Source organism: Bactrocera oleae, chromosome 6, assembly GCF_042242935.1.
Source record: "Bactrocera oleae isolate idBacOlea1 chromosome 6, idBacOlea1, whole genome shotgun sequence".
Taxonomy (NCBI): domain Eukaryota; kingdom Metazoa; phylum Arthropoda; class Insecta; order Diptera; family Tephritidae; genus Bactrocera; species Bactrocera oleae.
The window spans coordinates 36237825-36253627 of NC_091540.1; the positions used below are offsets into that span (position 1 = coordinate 36237825).

A 15803-nucleotide genomic window follows, 5' to 3' on the forward strand; every position below is an offset into this window, starting at 1 on the left:
AGCGACGATTTTTCTTCATTTTGTTGCATGAATTGAATTTAATTGAAATGAATTGAGGAGTTTATCCATCGACACACACACACATGCTCGCTCGTGAATACAATGGATGTATAAACAATCAAACACCCGCACACACATACATATACATATTTATGTTTGAATAAAGTATATGCAATAAACAATCTAATAAAAAATGTTTCTGTGCGACGACATACTCATAAAAATACACTTAAATATATGCACATACATATATACAAATATATACTTACGCATATCCATATGTTAGTCACGAACTTAATTGTCCAAGCACAGCGCGTGGCTCATCGCTTTAATTAATCGGTAGTCCAAGCAGACAACAGAGTTTTGAACTCAACCGCAAACATAACTTCCAACAATCAACAGTATTTCCCATACAAATGCAATTTTGCATGGCGACTTTTTTGACGGGGGGGGTGTCCTCCAGTTATGAATCAATTCATTTCAATTTGTATGCAAGCTCGCCTCCACTTTTATCATGTTTATCAATCACTCTACTTAGAGCATGAGCTGCTAGAAAGTGTGAAGCAGCACAAGCCAATGCAACAAAGTTTTGTCACATTACATCTTTGGGGGTAACCTTATATGAATTTGAGACACCAAATCGCTATAATATTCCCTTCACTTGATTTTTGCATCAGGAAAGTAGTATTATGAACTCGAACTTTGTTAATTATGTATCCTACAACATCAGAGGAGAGATAAAGTATTTCTAAACACATCGACAGCAGCAACACCTAAAGAGATATTTTGAGATCTTCAACGCTTGGGTGGTTGAATTGAGAGCAGAGCAACTGGTAAATACGATGTGGATGAATGGGGGGGGGGAATTTGGGGAAGTTCTTGTTCTCAAACAAAATTACAAATCCCAATAAAGCTTAGGAAATAAAATACAAATTTCTTTTAAAATAATTAAATCAATTCAATATAAATCATTCAAATCTCGAATAGGAAAATTTCAGAAGATAAGGTTCCGCTAAGTTGGTCTCTACAGAATAATTATTTTTGTCGTTAAAGACTGCGTAAAAGTGCCTTTAGTTGAGATATTCCCGTAAGGTATTTCGTATATTGCTGTTCAGATTCCCGTTTATTAAATTTTATTGTTTTTTTCGACCTGACTGCCTTGTGACACAATTTTTTAAATTCTTCTATGCTCAAGCGCAATAGCCTCAGAATACAATGCTAGAATCTAGTTTCGACTCTTTAATTAAGAAAATTTACGGACACTTTAAACTATTTTCTGCAAATGCATTTGCAGCAACACAGCTTCGTATTTTTACAGTATTTCACTTACCTGAGGCTGTTCAACTTTTCCTCAAAGTACATTTCAGAGCGCTCTTAATTGCATAGCCGGCAATTAAGAGGGATGATGGTTAAGTTGTGTGCCTGAACGCCTTAAAGTATGCATTGTACTCGAACGTATGTGGCTTTAAAAGTCACAACAAACAGCCTCCAATGATGCGACATAGCACTGTCAGTAAAATAATAGTATTTTTGTTGTAGTTTTTCTTCTTTTTTGCTTCTTAGCTTGCATTCTTTAGCAGCTACGCTTCCTGGAGGCTTAAGAATTTATAAGTTACTTAATGTTTTAAAATCCTCAATGAATGTAACCGCTTCTTGGAAGCGCGGACAGAGGAGAGCGGTGCAGATGTGCTCATACGCCATTGGTAACAAACGTTCCCTCGCGTTGTCGCACCGCGTCATTTAGTTTAAAAGTTACTCACCGGAATTAAGTGCGACGTCGTAGGTAATCCCATTTGCAATTTGAAGCAAAGTTGAGATGGAAACAGAAGCGCTGAAGCGGTGTGTGCTATGTCTACTAAGAAGAACGTCTTACACGAAGCAGAATTACAAAATGTGATAATATTTAAGTGAAAAACAGATTTTGGTCAAAAATTAAGTCAAAACAAAAGAAATCAAACAGCACTCCAACTTAGTTGCAATATTAGCAAGCAAATAACAGGCAGCGCAACACAGCACAACAAAAGGAAAATCAAATAAACAAAAAGAAATACAAAAGCACAAATTATTGCGAAAACAGTGCAAAATAAATACGAATGCGAATCAGAAATCTAGCTCGTGCGGGTGAGTAATTTGCGGGGGCGTCGTCCTGCAGCAGCTGCAACCACAATAACTCAGCAGCTGAAAGCGCGCAAAAAGTACGCAAAAGCCAAAATAGAAAACTGCTTGTGGCAGCAGCGCTGGCGATGAATGGCAAATCGTGTGCAACACTGTGTGGCGCGCGGATTAGGAGTTAGCGCTGACCGAACAATGCATTTTCGTACTGCCGCGAGGCGTACGTGCGCCAAAGTCAAGCCGCACCCTACAGTAGGCATGCGCGACTACAACAACATAAAAACGTAAAACTTAAAAAGCAACCAAAGTATAAGAGCAAAAAAGTAAAATCACTCTACAGAAATGTGTACACTACATGTAGTTATGCAGGCGGAAAAACGCAAAATGCAAGAGAAGGCAAAAAATGAAAAATTGTGGATTTCGTGGCATAAAAACGAGTTCAATGATACGTTTCCGCGCTTATTTACTTCGCAGCCCCCTCTCTATATTTTCGCTTTGATCGCGTACTTTAAGGTTGCGGCTGTAGCAAACTAAATACTCGAGTATTTTCCAGTAGCTGCTGGGCTAACCCGCAGCTGGTCAAAAGCTGACGGCGCAACGTGGCTTTGTGTGCTGGCGCTTTCTGACGTAAATGCTACAGTTACTCAAACATACCCACCAAGTATTGTATACAGACAATAAAATCACTAACGCGTCACGCCGCTGTTAAAGCGGGCGCCAAATATAGTTCATTGCGGTATTTTTGCCGTTGCCAACTATCGAATAGTCTTAATCTGCTCAAAGTTATATTGAAATATGATGACAACAATGCTTTCTACGACCACAAACATACACACTCACATTCAAAAATACAGGGCGCGTTGCGTTCCACGCTTACATTGTAACGTTTGCTTGACGCGCGTCCAGCCATCTTTACCTGCGACAAACACTCTTTCGGACAAGCGTTTTCCCTCCAAATGTAATTAACTTTCTGAATATCTACCCACCCACTGTTTGTTTAATTATCTGATTAACAAAGAAATTACTTACCGCCACGAGCACCAGTGAACGCGACTACATTGTATCTATGTACATACAGTTGTATGTATGTCCAAATAAGTACAGTTGTAAATATGTAGCCGGACAATAAATGATTGGTCTGTTGGTTTGAGAAATCAATTGAGAAATTAATTAGGTTTTGTAAGTTGTTGAAGCGCAAACGTATTCGATTTGCCCATGCAACTGCATAAAAAAATGTTGACGCTCGTCATTATACTCTGAACAGGATATATTAAGTGTGCCACGAAGTTTGTAAAACCCAGAAGGAATCGTTGGAAACCTTACAAAATACACATATACCATAAATATAGCCATGTCCGTCTGTATATACGAGACCTAGTCTCTCAGTTTTTGAGATATCGGTCTGAAATTTTGCACGCGTTCTTTTCTCACCAAGGAGGTGCTCATTTGTCAGAACTGATATCGGACAACTCTCGAACTTAGCTGCCATACAAACGGACCGATCAAACTCAAGTCTTTGCACGGAAACCTTTATTATTTAATAACGTATCTGCATGAAATTCGACATAGATTAATATCCTTGACATCGTTATTATCCGTGGCATCGCTACAACCTCTGAAGAAATTGTTCAGATCGAACTACTATAGCATATAGCTGCGCTTCAAACTGACCGATCAAAATGAGAATAAAGATCTCTTTATATCCTTATATGCTATAAAAAATGAACCTGTGAAGGGTATTATAGCTTTGGTTAGCCAAATGTAACGTTTTTTCTTTTTTATTTCCAATTTTATAATCTTTGTGTTTTTAAAAACGTTACTATTGCATATACACTGTGTATAAGGTTCATGTCTGCATATGCGTATATATTTATATTACATGAAAAAGGTATAAAAATCCTATGGCACTTCCTTCTATATGCAATCAAGTTGTTTACTGGACTTATCAGATCAGTTCAAAACGAGAAATCTCTAGGTCTTGCATTACTTTGCTTTGCATTCCATAATAATGTGTTGTTTTGCCAACTGTGTTTTCCTTTCCTTTTTCATTTATGGGGCGCCACATTATCTTTAATCGCTGGACTTCACACCCACTTTGCTCGTTTCGTCACTGCAGTTTTTTGATAACTGGCGAGCGCTTAACTTGAAGCGATTTATTACGCTGCTCAGCTCCGTTTTACCCTGCTATGTTATGAATCTGCAAGCAATGCACACGTATAGGTATATAGAGACGTATATGTGAATATATATTTACTTACATATATATATACTCATCTTCGACAGTGAAGGCTTGTGTTTTGAGTCAGATCAGAACTTTTTGTGCTGCAGCAGCAGCTTGCTTAACTCAATATCACGTTTTATCGAAGTAAATATATTTTCCAGCTGTTTGCTAGTCAGCTTGTATATTCTTGTAATATATTCAAAAATTAAAAAAAATATTTAAGGTTTTTATTTTCGTTACATTTCTCTGTAAGATAATACTTTAGGACAAATTTCAAATCGTGTGAGGACGAATTTCAGCCGAAGTATTATCAATCAACTTTATTCTTCATGGGATCTATTTGTTAGTTAAAATTTGAATTTCTCAACATCTTATTCCTTGAGAGATGACGATTTTAAGTTAAGCTTAAAATCACAAAAATTTTAGAAAACATAAACATTTTTCTTCTTAATATATGTATACATCAACCATCAAAGGGGTCTTTGATTTAAAATATACCCCTTCTTGCTATAAAAAGTTATTTTCTCTTACATGCTTTTGCGTTCAAAATAAATCGTACTATGTACGTATAGATGACCTTATTTTTCAATCTGTAGCAGTACAAGTTGTCAAAAAGATTAATCGTGGGCTTTAGAGATTAATAAGAATTTGTAATATATTCAAGATAACTACCACATGGATGATAGAGCACTTTTACTGCTTTGTGAGACCATTCAAACTAATCGGAATAATAATTCAGAAATAAGTTCTGTTCTTGCCATAAGTACGAGATCAAATGGGAGAACCATATCTTACTTTTATGTCCAAAGTTGCAAGATTTAACAAAGAATGGGTTTTGTTTTCAAAACTCAAAACTCCTGCTCTGAGGGAATTTTTTATTTTTTAATTTTATAGGTTTCTACTGGAAAACCCTTTTTCTCATTATACATATCGATATAATTGGAATAAGCTTTTTTTGTGGAAACAATTTACCTGGGTTGAGTTCCATCACCCCTAAGTCTTTGTTTGCAATATAATGCATCATAAAATTCGACAACTTCAATGCAAAACAAACCAATTGAATAAAATGCCACCACCACAATTATAATCGACAACAACAACGCTTGTATTCCTACGAGATGCATAAATGTACATTCGGCAGGAAGGAAATGTTGCATGTTGTGGAGACGAACCAACGATGCGTTGCACTCATGCGGGCACTCTTTGCATTTCCCACAAACGAGTCTATGTGTGTGGGAAATTTCTTATCTGATTTGGTTCGTTTCTTGTAAGAAAACATAAGAAAATTTCCAGCGTCAAACAAATAACTTTTCGTCACAAGTGGAGAAGGAGTTTTCAGCACTTAAAATGCATAAAAGATATATACAGACATAGTCATGTACTATACAAAGATCTTCAGCGCATGCAGACACCTACAAAGTAAATATTTTACATCGTTTGTACGAGCATATGTATGTATATTCTTGTATAGGTCTTTATTCGTATATTCTTGATGTTTTGGAAATCAACGAGCATGGAGATTTGTCACGCAGCGGGTTTCCCACAATTACGTGTGCCATTACTCTCGCCCGTCGTCTACCAACTACTCCACTTAATGCATTTTCTTTTAATTATTTTAAGCACATTTGCATTAATTATTATTTTGATTTATTCTGTTTTTTATTCTTTCAGACTTGGTTCTTCACGGATACCGATGACGCTTACTATCAGGAGAAGACAAGTGAGTAGATACTGTGTAACATGCTTTATATAATATTTACAAAGTCATTATGTGCCTATGTGGTAGAATTTGGTAGACGTTTAGGTCGGAATGTTTTAAGTGGATTAAATTGTGTGCGATTAATTCACACATAATATATGCATATATAAATATTACTGCTTGAATATTTATTGCAAACAAAAATGTGAAAAAGTCAGCTCAAATGCGAAATGAGTGTGAAATCATCGCCATATTACTTTTTCCTTCAATATACCATGGCAAGAAGGGTATAATATTCTTAAGAACTTGCTAAGTGTATTGAAATGTTCTAAATGTCCCGATGCATTCAGTTGCTTTTTAAGTTCAACTTTATGAAAATATAGTTGGAAATACTGACCAGTTTTTTTGGACTCTACAATAGAGAACTATCCTTAGAGTTGTTGATTTGAACTAATCTTTACGTTAATCGTGAAATTACTAGATCCTTGTGCGTTGAATGCCTTGCTGAAGTCCGCCACTTCTCTGCTCGCTATCTTTGCGCGCTGCTCTCATGTGACAAAAATTACATCTAATGCTGGAAACAGTCACCGACGCAAAACCGTAGACCGAATCCGCTGATGATTTTAATAGTTGGATTTTAGTTTTGAGCTTTTACATTATGAAAATTTATAAGTAAACAATTAAATATGTACAAAATCATGTATACAAATTGAGCAATGGCAACATTGGTGAAATGAAAACAATAGAGAACAACTGATTTATACGGGCATAACTTTTGACAAATTTGGTTTAATACGGGCGGTAAGTATGGAAGGGCGAAACATCGGTGACTGTTTTCAACAGAAAAGCAAGAACAAAGTTGAATTCGTACAAGAGAGTATACGGATACGTCATTGAAGTGGTATAGCTGCTATCTTCAATGCTACAAACTTTATTTTGCATATTTTAGATCACTTTTACTATTGTGAATAGCTCAAATGACAAATGAAAATACAACATTTCTTCTTATTCTTTTTATACTCTCGCAACCTGTTGCTACAGAGTATAATAGTTTTGTTCACCTAACGGTTGTTTGTATCACCTAAAACTAATCGAGTTAGATATAGGGTTATATATATATAAATGATCAGGATGAAGAGACGAGTTGAAATCCGTCAGTCTGTCCGTCCGTCCGTCTGTCCGTCCGTCCGTCTGTCCGTCCGTCTGTCCGTCTGTCCGTCTGTCCGTCCGTCCGTGCAAGCTCTAACTTGAGTAAAAATTGAGATATCTTTATGAAACTTGGTAGACATGTTTCATGGTACCGTGAGACGGTTGGTATTGCAGATGGGCGTAATCGGACCACTGCCACGCCCACAAAACGTCATTAATCAAAAACAAATAACTTGCCATAACTAAGCTCCGCAATAAGATACAAGACTGTTATTTGGTACACAGGATCACATTAGGGAGTGGCATCTGCAGTTAAAATTTTTTTTAAAAAAGTGGGCGTGGTCCCGCCTCTAATAGGTTTAATGTGCATATCTCCTAAACCGCTAATGCTATAATAACAAAATTCACTGGAAGCAAATATTTTTAGCACTTCTATTGACGGTGTGAAAATAGTTGAAATCGGGTGGCAACTCCGCCCACTCCCCATATAACGGTACTGTTAAAAACTACTAAAAGCGCGATAAATCAAGCACTAAACACGCCAGAGTCATTAAATTTTATCTCTGGGATGGTATGAGATGACTTTATAGGAACCGCGTTCAAAATTAGACAGTGGGCGTGGCACAGCCCACTTTTAGGTGAAAACCCATATCTTGAGATCTGTTTAACCGATTTCAACCAAATTCGGTGCATAACGTTCTTTTCATGTTTCTATGTCAGTGCAAAAATGGGCGAAATCGGACTACAACCACGCCTACTTTCCATATAACACCATTTTAAATTCAATCTGATTATTTCACGTGCGTGAATAATGCGATTAAAGTATGCCACCTTGTGGCCAAAAATTGTCTAAATCGAACCAAAACTGTTTAAGCCCCTAAGTACAAAATATGTGGACCCCAGTGCCTATAGTTGACCTTCTACCGAAAATATCAGCCAATCCACAAAGAAATCTCAAACGAGTATACTATTTGACTTTGCGAGAGTATAAAATGTTCGGTTACATCCGAACTTAGCCCTTCCTTACTTGTTTTCTTTTAAACTTAAAACTTAAAATGAATTATAATTTATAGAAAGCAAAACTAAGGTAGAAACCTAACTTTTTTGACACTTAAAAAATAGTTTTAGATACTCTTCAATGCTTGGCGAATCGAGTATTGAAAATTATTAACTTACAACTTATAACAATGCATCTTTGAGGCACAACTATAACTATTAGTGTACTTTTTTAGTACATAATAGACATTATAAGTTCTTAAAAAAATTACCCCAAAAGAAAATCTTGAATATTAATTGAAAAACACCTTTTCATAAAGTATTTTAATAAAAACAATTTTTTGTAACCTACTTATGTGACATCAATATCGTCTAAAGTTTATGTAAAATTTTTGTTTGGGACCTGGCCCCACATGATAACCAAAAAGCCTCACTGCCTTTAAATAGGGAGTAAGGGCCGTTTCAGTTATAAATTTCTTTGGCCACGGCTCACACCAAAAATGTGTAGACATCAAATTTTGTTCTGAAGATTTAAATTTTATCATATTTATATAGCCGCGAAATAAAAAATGGTTTTTACTTGATAAAAATATTGATAAATTTTCACTAATTGTTAATTTATCAAGTACCTAAAATAAAGGTTTATTTTTAAAGGATTTTTTTTTAATATTACGCAATTTCACAACCCTTGCCTATTCTCTTGCAAAAGCTTAGCGTTTGTAATCATGGCTTTTTGTTGTAATGATTTACAAAAATTTAATATACTCAACTAAATACTAATTTGTACATAAATATATACTTGTAGGTCTTGAAAGTGTCGGTGATTGAAATACATTATAAGGGAACGCAATAAATTTCAATCATAAATCAAAATAAAAGCAAAATACTTTTAGAATTGTGTTAACATTCTTTTATGCTTTTTATGCCACTCAGCCGCTAAAATGCATTAAAAACGAACTTTTTTCTTCGGTATCCTATTTTTGCATTTTATTGTCTGTTCATTGTCGTCAGCGAGCAAGCGACAGGCTAGTAAGATTCCCCTTATATCACCAACCAATTTACTCGCAGTTGATTAATGAAATTCAGCAGCAAAAATAACAAAACACCGAATACTTTACAGATTACTTTTCGAAAACAACCTACCCGAAAGCCTTTCAACGCATTCGAAGCAATTTTTGAACTTCATTTTTTGGCATTTGCATCTTCGGTTGCGTGAGTATGTGTGTATGCATGTGTACGAATGATGGGTGAAAACGGAAATTGCGTAAAATCCCAATTTAGTTTCACATCAATCTGCTCCGCCTACTTGACCGCCTAATTTTGGCCACTGTCTGTCGAGTATTCAACTCCTAAGTGCTACCACAAGAAGCTGCCCCCTTTCGCACACATACAAACACGCATATACATTTAACAATATATGAATAGGTATTGTTTTTGTTGCCGGTATACACATCGTACATTGTTGGTTTGGTACGCGTAGGAGCGGCACCGTTGCCTCCTTCCACACGCGCTATTGTGTTAAAACATCCGAATTCTTATTATTAGTATTTTTGTTGGACACATGCAACACCGGCATAAAACTGATTAATTTTTTAATGCAAAATGTGGTCTTTTAACAGTTTTTTGTACTGCAAAAATAAAGGCAAACAGTTCATGCCACTAAGTTGGGAGAATATTGCGGATGCATGCGCAAATGCGGAAGCGATGCTCAACTTTCTTACAAGTAGGCATTTTATGCAGTTGTTAGAGCCCCATTACTAATCCATAAGACGTGGATTTGATTCCTGGGTCGACAGATATCGATATTTTTAGTATTAGTTGCCTCTCCAGATAATGTCATTTCTGTGATAAATGATCTTTCTTAAATCTATCAATCATTGGGGTCAACTTTAAATTTATAGATTTATCCATTTGTCAGATAAAGCGGCCCCCATGGGGACCATAAGCTCGATCAAGTTTATAGTCAAATTACTAGTTACAAGTCACTTAAGTACTTACAGTCTAACAAGCTAAATAAATGTGTGTGGTCTTACTAGTTAATAACCTAAAATTTTAACAAAAATTAAAACCGGCTGTCACTTTAACTCTTAATCAACGCTTCCAATATATATAAGGAAACCGGCTGAAGTCCAACGAAGACTTCACCGAAGAACCTCAGAGCAACGAAATGGCTGAAACCGGCTGAAGTCCAACGAAGACTTCACCGAAGAACCTCAGAGCAACGAAATGAAAAACGATCTAATTTTTCATTCTTATTTATTTATTTTGGCTTGTTATTTCAAATGAGAAAATTTAGCAATACATATGTCAAACCGTAGCTTAATCAAACGAAAATTAATTTAATATATCATTCCGATGTCGATTTTAGTTTTTTTGTTTAGTTCTTTTTATGCTTTTGGTTCTATAGGCCACTATATTATAATCAGATATCAGCTCTTTTGCACTTTGCAAGATTGAATGTATTCGACACCATCGCTCCTATTGGACTGTATATATCTATTGTTAAGCTCTATATATATGGTATATATGTATATATATATCAGTTATTATTTGCTCTGCTAAACCAGCTTTTACGTTTGTATAGGCTTAAGTAATTTATACCAACTAAAAACCAGACTAACCGGCATTCGGACACCTACAAGCAAGTACACCGATTTATTCATTTATTTCTTTTTGTTGTTTGTTTTGCATCCTTTCATTTCGGGCCATTCATGTGTCCGTCAAAATCCTCCACCATGCTGCGTAGATTCATTTGTCTGGTCGCGTCTTTAGTGTGTGCGACGGGACAATTTCAACAGCCATGGCCAGACTGAAGGAATCATCAATCAGTTTTTGACAGTTTTAAGTAGAATTTTATGAAAATTGAGTCGAGTCCAATGTGTAAATTGCCAGGGAAAATTGTATTTTGCAATTTGGCGCGACACATTCACGAAAACTTTATACGAAGACGGGAATAAACTCCCTTTTTGAGGCGTTTCTATGCAGTTGTTCTTAGTATAGAAACTAAGCACTACTTTGCAGTTTCCGGCTATTATGCAAATTTTGGGACCAGACTAAATTATCGAAACTTTTAATATTTGCCATTCATATCGATGTATTATCGATTTTTATTACCAATTGAAGTTAAAGGTTTTTTTTTTATGAATAAAGAATTTATGCCCTTGCGATGTCAACCCAAATATAGTACTATGTGGCTCTATGTTATTTGAACTGTACCATATAATCACTACCTAGTTAGTGTTGTAAGCCTTAACGCAAATACCTTTTATTGGTAAACATTACTTGAATTTCCATTCGGAAAGGAACCTTTACTAATTTAGTGACGCATAAAGCGGTCACTCAAACTGACCGATCGAACTCAAGTCCTTGTATGGAAAACTTTTTATTTGACAATGTATCGTCATGAAAGTTCGCAGAGGTTATTATCCAAGACATGACTAAAATCTCCGAAAAAACTGTTCAGTTCGAACACATAGTTATAACATATAGCTTTCACTGATACTGAACGATCAAAATCAAGGTAAAGGTCTTTTTATACCATTTTTGTAGCTCACTTAATCGAAAATAAAAATTACTTTTTCGAGTTACGTTGTGCTTCATCTCTTCCACTGAATTCCTTGAGAGTTTAATCTAATATAACGTATATTCAAAAAATTACAAATTAACAAAGCTGCTTGGAAGAAAAAAAATTATTTTTGTATTCCATTAAATTTAATTTAACTGTTGTTAAGCTGCTTGTTTATTTCCCGCTACTCGCTTCGTTCTTTATTGTGGTTGCTTTCACTCTTTGTTATTGTGTCTTTCTAATAACGTATACTCATCGGGGCACCTGTATCTACAGACCAAATAACAAACAAAATGTTTACTGTTCCAATGCATACAAATACATAAATATTATATCTCGAAAGCGATGGGCTATTCGAATTTCATTAACTGGGCATTAAGGTATTTTAAATGACTCTTCATCGCATTGATATATCTGTGTGATAGTTGTATTGTTAATCAACCGGTCTATGTATGTGTGAGTGAACAACGGGTAGAAAGACCATAAAAGTGATGATTACAACAAACTCAATTTTAAATCCCACTCCAATGGCAATAATGAGTGCCGGTGGACGTCATTAGCTCATCGATGCAGATTACTTTGACTGAACTGAGTACCTTCGAGAAGGCGCGTTAATTCGTTTCGAAGATACATATTTGCAGTGGATGCCACGATTTTAAGGCACTCGCACATCCATCATTGGAAAAGCTCGTATGCGAATGGCAAGCTTACAAATTTACAGCTGTCTGTAGATATATACCTATGTCCGGTATACAGTGGTGGTCAGAAAAATATTATAGTAAAATATGGTACAAATATAGTTTTTCATCGATTTTATATAATTTAATTCAGAAACGCACAATTCACTCTATCAAAGTTCCTTAATAGTAACTTTTATACTCTCGCAACACGTTATTAGGGTTATATATATAGGGTTATATATATATAAATGATCAGGATGAAGAGATGAGTTAAAATCAGGGTGACTGTCTGTCCATCCGTCTGTACAAACTGTAACGTGAGTAAAAATTGAGATATCTTTATGAAACTTGGTACACATGTGTCTTGATACCGTAAGACGGTTGGTATTGCAGATGGGCGTAATCGGACCACTGCCACGCGGACAAAACGCCATTAATCAAAAACAAATAAATTGTCATAACTAAGCTGCGGTTACCATTTTTTTGAAAAAGTGGGCGTGGTTCCGCTCCTAATAGGTTTAATGTGCATATCTCCTAAACTGCTAAAGCTATAATAACAAAATTCACTGATAACAAATGTTTTTGGCACCTCTATCTACGGTGTGAAATCGGGTAACAACCCCGCCCACTGCCTATATAACGGTACTGTTAAAAACTACTAAAAGCGCGATAAATCAAGCACTAAACACGCCAGAGTCATTAAATTTTATCTCTGGGATCGCATAAGCTGACTTTATAGGAGCCGCGTTCGAAATTAGACAATGGCCGTGGCACCGCCCACATTTAGGTGAAAACCCATATCTTAGGATTTGCTTGACCGATTTCAACCAAATTATTACATAATATTCTTCTCATATTTCTATGCTATAGTGCGAAAATGAGCGAAATCGGATTACAACCACGCCTATTTCCCATATAACACCATTTTAAATTCCATCTGATTCTTTTACTTTCCACTATGCAAATCAAACAACAATGATTGTATCGGGGTAAAACTTTGCGTGAATAATACGTTTAAAGTATGCCACCTTGTGACAAAAAATTGTCTAAATCGAACCAAAACGATTCAAGTCCCTGGGTACTGAATTTGTTGACCCCAGTGCCCATAGCTGACTTTTTACCGAAAATATCGGTCAACATAGAACAAGGCGGCAAGATCCACAAAGAAATCTAAAACGAGTATGCCATTTGACTTTGTGAAAGTATAGAATGTTCGGTTATATTCGAACTTAGCCCTTCCTTACTTGTTTTGTTCAAAGTTTTTATGTGAGACACTTTACACCTTTTCACGTCTTTCGTGGTGAATCAACTGCATAAAAATGTAATCATGAATTAAAGCAAAAAATATCCCAGTCGATGTTTTGAGAAGAAATAAAACGCATAGAATTTAATGTTATAGCCAAGAACTTAACTTTACAATAAAGATAAGGGTTAGCCATTATGTTTTAGAAATGATTTCAGGCAAGTGACCGCCGTGGCTGGCTGGAATAAAATCCACCTGAGAAGCAAAATTTTCGACCAATTTTTGCAATTTTGGCCGTATGTCAGAAATAAAGCCCCGGATATTTTCTTCCAAGGCGTCTAGTCGTCTCGCGCTTATCTGCGTAGACAAGCGACTTCACATAATCCCACAAAAAATAGTCCAGCGGTGTTAAATCGCACGACTGTGGTGACTACGCCACAGGCTCACAACGCGAGACAATATGCTCCTTCTTGTAGGTACCAAGGGTCCACATCAACATCCTCCAATTTAGTCAGGAAAAAGTCATTAATCAACGCTCTTTATCGTTCTCAATTGACTGTACCATTATGGTCGGCTTTAGTTTTGAAGAAATATGGACCAATGATTCCCTCTGCCCATAGCGCACGCAGTGACCTTTGGAGGATGTCACGGTGGCCATTCAACCGAAAGTGAGTTTCTTCGCTGAACAAAATTTTCTTGTGAAAATCGACATCGGAGGCAATTTCATTTTGGACTCATTCACGTTGCACGTGCGGTCGGTCGGCTTCAATACTTGAGACGTTCGATTTTGTAAACCAAAAATGAAAAAAATGGTTTTGAAACATGGATTTTTATGAAAATTTTGAGAATGTCAGTTCTCATTATTCACATTTATTTGATCACGAGTGTGTTTATTGATGGCCAACTCGATTTAAGTACTTTAGCTGCCTTTAAATTTCATGCCGCTTTAAATGTAGTTCCTTACATTTGCGTTTGTTTAATTCGATTTAGGAGTTTTTAATTTACCTTTTTAATTGCTTTGATTTACGAGGCGCTCTTTTCACGTTTGTGATCCATCTACAATTGATTTCAGACATAAGTGAATGCCGAATGAGTTGAGTTGTGTTGGGTTGAAGGTGCACTGTTCGTGCATATGTAGATGTTTATCCACATAAGTATGTATGTATATATGTTAAGGGGTACATTCACATAGCGACAGCTTGATCAGAAAGTAGAAAAAATAACAGTTACTTAAATTGACCGCTGCCAATCGTCACTCAGCCCATCCAACTGCCGCACACGTGTGTATTAATCAAATTCGTCGGCCATTTATCACCGCCGCTTCTTTTTATTTCCTTGGGATCGAACACACCTAAGACTGTAGTATATGAAGCCATCAAAAAAGCACATATGATTATCCATGTGTGTGTATACTTGATTACTTGATTCATGCGTCAACTTAGCGTATTTTCGGTTTAGCGGTCAGCCAATAACGCGCTCGCATCGCTCAGCTTACCCCCGATTACGACAGTTTTTGTAACAAATGTCAACAAATCAATTTTCGATTTAAATGATTGTCGCATTGTCTATTTTGTGGGCGATAAGACATGTTTGGTTTTATTGTTGTTGCCTTGTTAACGACCCGTTGTGATTGTTGTTGCTATAGACGCGTCACATGTGAAATATAAAGTAAAAGAAATATAAAAGGAGGTCAGATATCTGCTGATTGGCTTAATATGTACAGTGGCTTACTTTCTTACAACTATGTTCTTCTTACGAGTATCACTCAAGCAAAAAACATTCCGGTCTTCTTGCTCGTTTATGGTTTTACTGATTTCAGCCCACCAAACTCTTAATGGCTATCTTCGATTCGCCATTTCTCTGCTCGCTTCCGCTCTCTTGTCAAAAAAATTACATGTAAAAGCCAAAGCAAGTCATCGAGTTGAATTCGTGTAAGAGAGTATGCCGATATATATTTTAGACCAGTTTTACTATTGTGAATGGTTCAAATGACAAATGAAAAAATAAATTAATTTTTTTTCTTTTATTTTCAAAACTTAATACTTAAAATCAATTATAGTAATTTATAGAAAACAAAATAAAGGGTTACAGCAACGTTTTTTAACGCAAAAAAAAAGAATTTCGCTACCAAGAAAGAA

General features: G+C 36.0%; 1 protein-coding gene across 2 annotated transcripts in view; it reads left to right on the forward strand.

The window, feature by feature from the left end:
* fng (Fringe glycosyltransferase) overlaps positions 1–15803 on the forward strand; it is a 101375-nt gene that overhangs the window by 47985 nt on the left and 37587 nt on the right. For both annotated transcript variants that reach the window (XM_014240250.3, XM_014240251.3), the window contains exon 3: positions 6005–6053. In XM_014240250.3, coding sequence (XP_014095725.1) covers positions 6005–6053 — 49 coding nt within the window. The remainder of the gene's footprint in view (positions 1–6004; positions 6054–15803) is intronic.